General features: G+C 30.9%; 2 protein-coding genes across 2 annotated transcripts; both read left to right on the forward strand.

Moving 5' to 3' along the window:
• The first annotated feature begins 7,600 nt into the window (after window positions 1-7,600).
• On the forward strand, window positions 7,601-9,279 carry LOC106759596 (phenolic glucoside malonyltransferase 1). Its single transcript, XM_014642843.2, has one exon. The coding sequence runs from the start codon at window positions 7,616-7,618 to the stop codon at window positions 9,056-9,058; it is 1,443 nt and encodes a 480-aa protein (XP_014498329.1). The 5' UTR covers window positions 7,601-7,615; the 3' UTR covers window positions 9,059-9,279.
• Window positions 9,280-10,611: 1,332 nt separating this feature from the next.
• Window positions 10,612-12,323, forward strand: LOC106758758 (phenolic glucoside malonyltransferase 2-like). Its single transcript, XM_014641739.2, has one exon. The coding sequence runs from the start codon at window positions 10,762-10,764 to the stop codon at window positions 12,115-12,117; it is 1,356 nt and encodes a 451-aa protein (XP_014497225.1). The 5' UTR covers window positions 10,612-10,761; the 3' UTR covers window positions 12,118-12,323.
• The last annotated feature ends 225 nt before the right edge of the window (window positions 12,324-12,548 follow it).

Consider the following 12,548-nt stretch of genomic DNA (forward strand, 5'->3'; position numbering starts at 1 on the left):
TAATGTAAAAGACCGAAATAATATATATATATATATATATATATATATATATATATATATATATATATAAGTAAAATTTAAGATAGAATTATTTGTTTTTATAAAAAGCCTCATGATATTGAAAAATAATTTAATTTTGTAATATCATAGAATTTCAAAAGGTTATATTATTGGAATTAATTTTAAGATACTAATAATTGAATTACTCAAATAAATTTCACTAATTTATTTCTAAATTGGTTTCCAATAAAATTATACCAACTTTGGTTGGGCTTTAGGCCATGTGCGTTTTCTTTCTGAAAGAAAAATACAAAAGTTGAATCAACAATAGAATATCAAATTTTCAATGACATTTGATTTACCTTCTAGAGATTTATATTTCACGTGTGTATTTTCGAGATGATATTCAAATTGATGAGTGTGACACAATTATTTCAATGCCCCACCCAATAGTAGAAAAGACAAAATTTTAAAAATAATTTGCATGCACAATTAACTTCATGCATATTTAGTTGAAAATATTAGATTTTTTTTTTCAATTATAATAACTAGTGAAAACATTTGGATTCGTAATAAAATAAAAAATTATGACATAATTTAAATAATTAATTGAGTTACAAAAGTATTAACAGAAACTTCAAAAGTAAAATAATAAAATAAAATATATTGATAAAGTGTAAAATTGATAAAAAAAATACTAAAAGAATAGTTACAAAACAACTGTGAATTAAACAAAGCATTTACAAAAGGTCGACAAATAAAATAATAAAATGAACTATACTCATAAAAAAATAGAACTATCCAAAAAAAAATTGCGTATACCAAATCAATGCTTATTAAACTGAATCCTATATATATATATATATATATATATATATATATATATATATATATATATATATATATATATATATATATATATATATATATAATTCATTTGTTTTTATGTCTTATTATTTTTATTTTTATTTTGTTAACAAGTAAACTGATTAGTATTAGTATTAGAAAATAATTATCACCAATTTGTTATAATAGACTATATGAATATAAAACCACACATTTTTTAAACAGAGAAAGAAATTGAGAATTTATAAAATATTGCAAAAAAATTGAAAATAGATATATTATATAAGAAATTAAAAAATAAAGTATTAGAGTTGATAACATTAAAATAATGAGACTAAATATTTTATTATAAAATAAATTCATAATATAAATAGAATTTTCTAAACTCTTCTCATTATCTAAAATATCGTCTATCTCTCTAAAACGTTATTCTCTTAACCTCTTTACCATCTCTCTAAGCTTTCTTACTCCTTGATCATTTATTCGACGATCAGGAGGTGTTTAGGTGATCACTGGGTCAAGGTCTACAAGTCTAACCGATCAATTCGCGGTTTAGAGAAAATAAGTTGGTAACCCTTTTTCTTTGGTATTTTAGGTTCTTGATCATGCAAAGGAAATTTGTTTTGCATGTGTCAAGAGCTCTTATTCCTTGATTTTTGGTTCAATTGACGTTCTAAGGTTGGTCTCCAATCACCAATTGGTGATTTGTAGATTTTTCTAGAAATTCCTTGCAGAGGAAGCAACTGCCGAGGATTTTTAGAATGGTTGAAGTTTTATAGAGGTAAGGGAAATTAGAGTTTGCTTCAATTGAAGTTAGTTGTGTTAGTTAGAAATTTTTTGAATAATGAATAGTTTAAATGAGATTTCTTCTCTATGTTATATGTAGCTTGATTTATTGGATGTTTTGAGTGTGATGAACTGTGATTTTGAACTGTATTGAATGATGAATGGTTTGTTATTCAATGTTAATATTTCATAATTCTTTTTGGAATAGGTATAGTAAGGTTTATTGTATAATGATGGAAAGTTGTGAAGTTTTGGTATTGTTTTGGAAGGAAAAAGTTAGATAATTTGTATTGCAGTTGCGAAATAGGGAGGGAAACTTGGTTTGATATAGTTGTGGTCCTTTAAGTAATGTTTTATGAGTTGTTCAAGTGATTTAAATGGAATAAATCTATGATGAAAATGCATGGTGATGTAGTGAAAACTTGAGTTATGGGTTTTGTGCTCAAATGGTCAGTTTGGGGAGTTTTGGTAAGTCATATGAGACTTGTTGGAGTTCCTAAGTTACTTGAAATTGTGCCACAAATTGTAGAATTCACTTTTAGTCTCTAAGTTGAATATTTGTGAGTTTTTGGTTGAAATCTTGAAAGCACTTGTTTAAAAGGTGTTTAGGATGGTTTAGATATGAATGTTTAAGTATAAATCAATGTGTAATACAATCTAGGAGTGTTTGAAGTTGGGAAAAATGTATCCAAAAGGCCAAAAGTGGTGCTACAAATTTTGCAATTTGGTGCTGCAGAATTATGCAGACTCTCGCTCAGCGAGAGACTAAGGGTCTAGTCCGTTTTCTTCTTATTCGACTAGCGAATTGGGTCACTAAACGAGTGGTTGAGGGGTCTGGACCACTGGATGTTTATTTGCCTAACGAATTAAGTCGTTAAGCGAGAGGTAGATGGGTTTAAACCACTGCTTGCGTATTTGTACAACGAGTGAGGTCGTTGAGCGAGACTATTCTTAGGTCGCCCAACGAGTTTGGTTGTTGAGCGATTAGTTCAAGGTATGGTTGTATCTTAGATTTTAATGTATTTCTATGGTAATTTTGGGTCCGATTTTGATTGGTTGAATGGTATAAGTGTACTTATTGTTTCCTATGATGCTTAATTCTTGTGAATTGGTGTTTCTATACCTTGAAGTATGATAATGGACGTAATTCCATGACTCAGGGTGAGTTTCATGGTAGTGCTTTGGTGGTTATTGTTGATGTTGTATGAATGTATGGAGCTTTGAAATGGTGATCTATTCCGACACTTTAATGATCATTCACTCTCAAGTAGAGAGGAATGATTCATGTGGTGAGAGTAGCGGGAGGTTATTGTCTATAAGCTTTGAATAGCCCTAGGCAACTGAAACGGACTAACCTTGTATGGTGCTTGGGGTGAGCCAGTTGTTTACCATACAAGTGCATAGACTGCCAACAATTCGACATTCATACCTAATCTGGATGAGTCTTGTCTAAGTTATGGGATGTATAGAATGATTGATGTGTTATGGTGAGTTGATGTTTGGCTAGTTTATATAGTTATATAAATATGAAATTGCCTTGTTTATCTAGCTTACCCTTCTATTTGTTATTTGGTTGTATGTTGTTGTTATTTTTCCTTTATGATGATCATCCTGTGGATGTGAGCAGAGAAATAGGAGATTTTTCCGGAGCACGCATTGGATGGAGGAGATGATGTTGCTTAACTTCTTTGGATTAGTACGGTACATAGTTTTGTTTATTTAGTATGTATATAAAGTTTAAAATTTATGGTTGTTTTTGGATAACTGTAAATTTATACTTTATAATTCAGTTAACAACTGTTTTATCATATTAGATTTGCGATAATTCTTTTATATAGTATTTTACTATATTTTTAGGATGTTACATATTATATTATAAAAAAATTGTTAATCATTAAATTTTTTTTCAAGAAAATAACTTATTAAAAATATATCATTTTTTTCGTGTACATTATAATTTAAAATTCGGTATATTTTCTAAATTTCCTATCTGTCATTCAATTAGGATATTTATTAATTATAAAAACTTAATATATATTTTTATTTACGCTAAAATCATATTATTTTTTGAAAGGACTTGGTTTTCACTATAAGTGTGAAAAATTATAAAAGTGATAAATAAGTTTGATGTGTGTTTAACTTTATTTAATTTTATCTATTTAAAGAATATATACAATGCTTATGGATTATGTTTAACTTTTTATTAGAATATAAAAGTTGTATTAATTTAAGGGCCGTGTATAGTAATTTTGGAATATTCAGTGTGGTAAAAAGAAGCTGAGCCTTGATGTTTAGATTGTTATAAAAATAAATAGAATCAAGATGAAAAGGGTGAAATTATAAGTAGAAGAGTGCATATAATAATTTGATTTCTCCTAAACTTAAACTTTGTTTTTTCAAGTCTTATTCATCTTTTTACTAATTTCCCCTTTTTCTTTTTATGTCCATAAAAATTCTCTTTTTCCTTTACTACAGAGCATCAGAAAATAAAGTCTTGCCGTAGGATACATTTTTTTCTAACTTTTTAAAAGTATTCAAAAAATAATTTAAACTTCGTCTTTCAAATATACTTATTTATTTTTATTTCAATTTTATTTTTAAAATAAAAAACCAACACTAAAATAAAATAAAAAATAAAAATTTAATAGATAATTTTTGAAAAATGGCCCACAAGAAACTGGTGACCCTGTAATCCTTTTCTGTACGAAATTTGCCAAAAAGAAAACAACATATTGAGAGATCCGTTCTGTCAACTAATTTCTCAACATGAACAATAATATGTATTCTTTTAGGTGATAAATAAACGGAGATGCATGATTGGAGTAAGTATTTTACGTTATCAGACAAAAGTTGTGTGAAATTATATATTTTTTCAATTTCATTGTTTTTAATTAAACATTGTTATGCATTTCAAATTTTTTTCAAAAGGTTGTATTAATTGAAATTAATTTTAAGATACTAATAATTTAATTACTGAAATAAATTTCACTACTTTATTTCTAAATTGATTTCCAATAAATTCACAACAACCTTGGTTGGGCATTAGGCCATTCGGCCTTTTCTTTCTTAAATAAAAATACAAAAGATGAATCAATAATGGAATATCAAATTTTCAATGAAATTAGATTTATCCTCTACTAAATCAATTTTAGCTAGGAATGATATAAAAAGTCAAATATGATAGGTTAGTTTCTCACTCTAACAATATTTTAAAAAAACATAACATTTCTTATTAACATAGCATAACAGTTAGTTTGATATAACTTGACCAAAACAACCAAACAACAATATGTTTAAAGCTTGAAATCAACCTGACATTAATCTATTTTCGTGTAAAAGATAAAAAAATTTAATCTGTTTTTATATAATATTAGACTTTTAATAACAGAAAAATAAAAATAAATGAATCAACGGCAATTCAATAACTTGACAGGTCGAGTTTTAAAAATTTTTAAACGGACAAAAGTTTTAGCTGAAAAAATAAATCAATTAAAATAATATATTTTAAAATTTCAAAATTGACACATGTGACTGCGGTTGAGACATGAACTAAAATGGAATTCCGAATTTGTGGAAAACTTTTTAAAAGGAGATAACATTTATATTCCACATATATATTTTAGAGAAATATTCAAATTGATGAATGCGACACAATTATTTCAATGCCCCACCCTATAGTAGAAAAAACAAAAATTTTAAAAAAATTGCATTCAGAATTAACTTTATGTATATTTAGTTGAAAATATTAGATATTTTTTATTCCATTTATAATAACTAGTGAAAACATGTGGGTTTGTAATAAAAGAAAAAATCATGACACAATTTAAATAATTAATTGAGTTAAAAAAGTATTTACACAAACTTAAAAATAATATAATAAAATAAAATATATTGATAAAGTGTAAAATTGATAATAAACTATTGATGTATATTAAAAGAATAATTAAAAAACACCTGAAAATTTAAAAAGCATTTACAAAAAGTTGAAAGATAAAATAATAAAATGAAATATACTAATAAAAAATATAACTATTCAAAAAATTGTGTATACCAAATAAGTTGTTATAAAAGCAAATCTCGTACATACATATATATATATATATATATATATATATATATATATATATAATTCATTTATTTTTATGTCCTGTTTATTTATTTATTTTGTTAACAAGTCAACTGATAAGTATTAGTTATTGTTTATGTCATATTAGTATTAGAAAACATTATCATCAAGTCTTATTCACCTTTCTACTATTTTTTTTTTTCTTTTTATGTCCATATAGAAATTCTCTTTTTCCTTTACTACAGAGCATCAGAAAATAAAGTCTTGCCATAGGGTACATTTTTTTTTTCTATCTTTCATCTTTTCCTTTTTTTTTTTTTTATGTAAATAGGGTTTTGTGGGTTGAAGTGAACATTGACATAATCTTGACTTTCGGGTGTTTGATTTTATAACAACGTGTTAGATTTTTCAATTCCAAAAATCGCACATTTTAATTGTATAGCCATAGCTTCCATTGTTTTCAAATAATCTTTAAATTTATATAATCAAATTTCAAGATTAACAATTTATTCAACTTTTTAAAAGTATTCAAAAAATAATTTAATCCTCGTCTTTCAATTATACTTATTTATTTTATTTCAATTTTATTTTTAAAATAACAAAACCGGCACTAAAATAAAAACATTTTTTAAAATAAAAAGAAAAATTTAATAGATAATTTTTGAAAAATGGCCCACAAGAAACTGGTTACCCTGTAATCCTTTTCTGTACAAAATTTGCCAAAAAGAAAACAACATATTGAAAGATCCGTTCTGTCAACTCATTTCTCGACATGAACAATAATATGTATTCTTTTAGGTGATAAATAAACGGAGATGCATGATTGAAGTATTTTACATTATCAGAGAAGAGTTATGTGAAATTATATACTTTTTCAATGTCATTGTTTTTAATTAAATATTGTTATGCATTTATAATATCATATATTCCTTTAACTGTTTTTTTAATTTTCATTATTTTTTTTACTAAATATTACTATGATTTATGAATTTCTCATTTATTTAAAAATATAGAACAAATTAACTTAACTAAATTTTATCAAAATTTTAACATTATAACACTGATAATTATAAAATAGGGTTTTCTCATTATGAAAGCAAAATTAGATAATAGACGGTTAAGTATGATATGTTATAGTCCATTTTTGAAGCTCAATTAAAGGAGTTTTTGTGGTTAGATGCACTGCACACCTTACTCCATTTCTTCCCCACTAAACAGTAATCATAATGAAGAAGATAAATGATTGTTTGCATTTTGATCTTGCCCATGCGGCTTCACGTGCAAATATTCTTTTTTTGACTTCACGTAAAGATATTCTTAGTTTATAGAGGCCAATCTTTATTTTTAATCAGATACTATCACAATTCTGCAGAAAGATCAGTTGCTGTATGATTTACCCATGAACTAAGCTCATGACATGACACTCAAATTCTCTGAGAAGGTAAAAGTAGAAATGAAGAAGAAGTTGAAATGGGGTGGGGTAAACCACTGGATGTGAATCTCCTCTTTCTTATCTTCCAGCTGTTTGTTGGAGACTGTGTGGCTGTGGTAGAGTGTAGATCTCTCTGCCATTCTTCAACATCTTATTTAATTTGTTTTCAAAATACTATTTTTATCAATACTCAATTATTGGGATCAAATTTACAGAACCAGTCCTTCTGGTATGTTATGAAATGTGAATTGATGAGTTAAATGGGGTTTTCTCAGTTTAAACAGGGTTCTGTTGTGTGTGTATCTTACGAAAACAGAAAAAATTCTGATAAAAGTAAAACGTAAATGAATAAGAGAGTTGTTAGAAAGTAGATGGATATATTTTGTTTTATAAAAATATAGTATCGATAGTTGGTACCTTTCAAATTTTTTTTATAAAACTAACACGTGAGTGAATGAATAAAAAAGTAGTTGGAAAGTGGTNGGATGGTTTTTATAACAGTACAGCGGATTGATAGTCACTTGATTAGAGCTGTCTGGTTTTCCCGTATTTGGTCTTTTGGTAGAACGAAGCAGCAAAAAGCCATGAAAGTGGTAGAAGTTTTGAGCATAGCACCAAGCTCTGAATCGAAAGAGTTACCGACAGAGGCATCTTTCGCCCTCACCTTCTTCGACATATTATGGCTAAGGTTACCCCCTGTTCAACGTGTCTTCTTCTATGAATTTCATCATCCAACTGATGTTTTTTTTGATACCCTTCTTCCCAAACTCAAACGCTCTCTCTCTCTTGCACTTGGCCACTTTTTCCCTCTTGCTGGACACCTCACTTGGCCCACTCACTCCATCAAACCCCTCATCGTTTACAATCAAGGTGATACTCTTTCACTCACTGTAGCCGAATCTGACGCCGATTTCAACCATCTTGCAGGCACAGATTTCACTGAAGCTACAGAAACTCATCCTTTTGTACCTCCCTTGAACATATCCCACGAACAAACTACTCTTTTTGCCCTGCAAGTTACTCTCTTTCCAAACGCTGGATTTGCCATTGGAATAACCTCCCACCATGCTGTTCTTGATGGCAAAGCTTCAACAACGTTTGTCAAATCGTGGGCATATCTCGGCAGAGAAGCACAACCACCCTTTTCTTTGCCAGCTGAATGGACTCCTTTCTTTGATAGGGAAATAGTTCAAGACCCCACAAAAATAGGAGAAAAGTATTCCCTTGGCTGGTTAAATATGGGTGGTCCCAACAACAGAAGCCTCAAGGTTAGCGAGATGCCTGTTCCAGAAGAAGCAACCAGAGGCTTGTTTCATTTGTCTAGCTCAGGTATTGAAAAGCTGAAGCAGATTGTGCAGAGTAAAGAGAATAACACCAACCTTCACTTGTCAACTTTTGTGCTAGCTGCCGCCTATTCGATGGTATGCAGAGTGAAAGCAGAAGGTGGCCAAAGTACAAGTACTGGTTTCGGTCTGAATGTTGATTGCAGGCGTCAGCTGGAGCCTCCTGTTCCTCCAACATATTTAGGGAACTGTGTTGGTATCACTGTTGCAATTACTGAAACAAAAGACTTGTTGGGGGAGGATGGACTTATTGTGGCTGTGAAAGCACTGAGTGAAGCTTTGGGAACATTGAAGAAGGAAGGTTTTCTGCATGAAGCAGAATACTGGTGGAAGATGGTGTATGAAAGTTACAAAGTTGGTGACACAAAGACAGCTGCTTTTGCAGGGTCACCGAGGTTTGATATTTACAGTAGTGATTTTGGTTGGGGAAAACCAAAGAAGGTGGAGATGGTGTCTATTGACAGAACTGCAGCGTTTTGTTTTTCAGATAGCAGAACAGGTGACGGAATTGAAATTGGTTTCGTGACCAAGAAAAAAGCTATGGAAACCTTTGCTTCTCTCTTTGAAGATGGCCTTCAATCTTGAGTCCCTATCCTACCAGTTTCGGTAGATCTTGTGCTTTTCAGAAATAAGACTCTCCATCATTTGGTAGCTTATTGTAATCTGAAATGTTGTGTCGATTTCCAATGATGAAATAAATCATTTGACATCCTTGTATTAGCAACATAGGTATTGATTATCCCCATGTTTGGGTAGATCATTTCTCTTTTCAGGAATAAAAGTCTGGCAAAACTTTTTATCTCTTATACTCTATCATTTGGCAACTTATTATCATCTGAAAAATGCTGTCTTGGTGTGCAATAGTAAAATAAATCATTCCACTATCATGTATTAGCATTAGTGTTGGTTATCCCCATATTATTTTGTTAATGTGAAGTGGTAAGCTATAGGTGAAGTCTTTTGGTAAATGTTGGGAGGAAATGTGGAGGAAAGTGGAAGGTATGAAAAAGAAAAGTAAGAGTTATGAAAAGTGTTAAAAAGGTAAGAAAGAAACAGGGTGCGAACGAGGACAGGGACTAAAAGAATGAACGAATAATGTGACCTTACAAAAAATGACTCGTTAGATTTTGAGAAAGATTGATTAGAAAGGAAGGTGTGTTATGTTGACTGAATTATTTGGTGGAACTGGAACCATTGTTTCTTGGCATTATGAACAACCAAGTTCTTCGAGAAATTGAGATGAAGAAGTTCAATCGACAATAATTTGACAAGTCAAAGAATCAAAACAAAAATAAACTGATATGATTCGGTCGAGGAACATTTTACACGCAGAAATAAACTCTCAATCATAACATGTTAAAATTACAATGACTAAATGACCCACCATGTAACTCATACACATATTACAAATCTTAGGCATAGATCGACAAAACGATGAGAATAGAAAGATTTTTTAGTGAAACACGATACACAAAGACGGAAGTCTCCATTTGGAATCACTTAGATGAATCTAGATTTTGTTTGTTTGCTTCCATCAACTTGGTGATAGATATAATTTTATTTATAATTGAGTAATGATAATATAATACTTTTACATTCATTATTTTTCTTTCACTAAACACGTATGATATTTTATATTTTTTCAATCTCTATCAGACCATTTAATTATTTGATTCAAACTCTTCATCATACAATCATCACATAATTTTATATTTTATATAGCTATGGCATTACACACTTCTCCCACGCTGATATTTAAGATTTGACAGACTTGGTGTGAAGGAAATGATCATCCGTGGAATTTTTGGAACTGCTGAATCTATAATTGGATTTATTCCTACCATACTACCGCACCCAATAGAAAGGATAACATACGTTTAAGAACTTAAAAATGTAATAGAAAAATGAGTTATCAAAACGAAAATAAACTAAACTCAGAAGAAGTGAAATGCAAATGGAACTGCACCTGTGAATTTGCTGTACACGTACATTAGGGTTTTGAAAAAATTGTTGTAGAATTGACACGTACAAAAGATTTATGCAATAAATGACACCTGTGAAGTGTAAGGATACTTCATGAGAGAAGGTTAATAATAGCTAATAGATTAGAATCAACACATTTGAAATGTATAAAATTATAGGGCAAGTTATGCAGAGAATAAAATGTATATCAGTTTTCAATTAATAAGTAGTATCATCAGATCAGAGAATCACGAGACATAACCACCTGCATCAGTTTTCTTTTCTCTTCTATTTTTCTGTTTGGTCCAAGCAACAAGAAAGAAACCATGCATGTGGTACAAGTTTTCAGTATAGCACCAACTTTGGAATCAGAAGAATTACCAACTCAAACATCGCTTCCCCTCACCTTCTTTGAAATACTGTGGTTAAGGTCACCTCCTATTCAACGCATCCTCTTCTACCAATTCTCTCACCCAACCCCACCCTTCTTCCATACCCTTCTTCCCAAACTCATACACTCTCTTTCTCTTGCACTCGGCCACTTTTTTCCTCTTGCAGGCCACCTCACTTGGCCCCTTCACTCCCAGAACCCCATGATCATTTACAAAACGGGTGACTCTGTTTCTCTCACAGCAGCTGAATCTGAGGCTGATTTCAACCATCTAGCGGGCTCAAATCTTTGGAAAACTGAAGAAATGCACCATCTTTTACCTCACTTGACCATATCACATGAACAGGCTAAGCTTTTAGCCTTGCAAATCACTCTGTTTCCAAACTCTGGATTTTCCATTGGAATAACCTCACACCGTGCTGTTCTTGATGCCAAGACTTCAACATCGTTTATCAAGTCCTGGGCTTATCTTTGTAGAGAATCACGCGCACCCCCTTGTTTGCCACCTGAACTATGTCCTTTCTATGAAAGGGTACTACTAGTAAAAGACCCCAACCAAATAGGGGGGAAATTCCTCAATGATTGGTTAATGCAGGGAGGATCCAACAACAGAAGCCTCATGGTTTGGGATGTGAAATCTCCGGAACATGCAACTGGAGGCTTATTTAAATTGTCTGGTTCAGATATTGAAAAGCTGAAGCATTTTGTTGTGTCTAAACAGAGACAGAACAACTTCAACCTTCATTTGTCAACGTTTGTGTTGTCTCTTGCCTATGCATGGGTTTGCAGGGTGAGAGCCGAGGAAATGAAAAACGAGAGAGTTATGTTGATTCTGACTGTGGATTGCAGGGGTTGTTTGGAGCCATCTCTTCCTCCGACCTATTTTGGTAACTGTGTTGGATTAAGACTTGCAATTGCTGAAAGAAGAGAATTGCTGGGGGAGGATGGACTGATTGTGGCTGTGGAAGCACTGAGTGAAGCTTTGGAAAGTGTGAAGAAGGACGGTGTTCTGATTGGAGCTGAAAATTGGTCATCATGGTTGCTTGATTGTGTGGGGTGTGAAGCTGATGTGAAGGCGATTGGAGTTGCAGGGTCACCGAATTTTGAGGCTTACAGCAGTGACTTTGGATGGGGAGGACCAAAGAAGGTGGAGACAGTATCTATCGAAAGAACTGCAGTGTTTTGTCTTTCAGATAGCAACAATGGAGAAGGGATTGAGATAGGTTTTGGTTCCAAGAAAACAACAATGGAGACCTTTGCTTCTCTTTTTGCTAAAGGACTTCAATCTTGAGTTCCTCCCTTGTGGCTTTTCAGTAATTTGAAGTGTTTTTGCTAGAGGTGAAAGGCAAGGTGAAGGCTGATATTGTTGTCTTTATGTATAAACACTCTCTGTTATTGTTTGCTTTGTCAACATATTTAGTATAAGAACCATTTATAGCTCTTTTTTCTTAATCCTTCAACTACATCCATTAAATACAACTACTCTTTAAACCATAATTAATACACTTTATTGTATACCACAATTATTACTACAAGCATTCTTAATTTTTGTAATCCTCAATACAATTAATTATAATAATACTTATTAAAGTTAAGTAGCCTCATTTAATTTTAGTTAATAAAACTCTCTTGTAAACTGTGATAGTTTTTTTTGTCTTTCATTCTATCATCTTTTTTGTTATTCTCGAATAGGGTGATTGACAATGACCGTAAATATATCAA

This window comes from Vigna radiata, chromosome 4 (genome assembly GCF_000741045.1).
Source record: "Vigna radiata var. radiata cultivar VC1973A chromosome 4, Vradiata_ver6, whole genome shotgun sequence".
Classification (NCBI taxonomy): domain Eukaryota; kingdom Viridiplantae; phylum Streptophyta; class Magnoliopsida; order Fabales; family Fabaceae; genus Vigna; species Vigna radiata.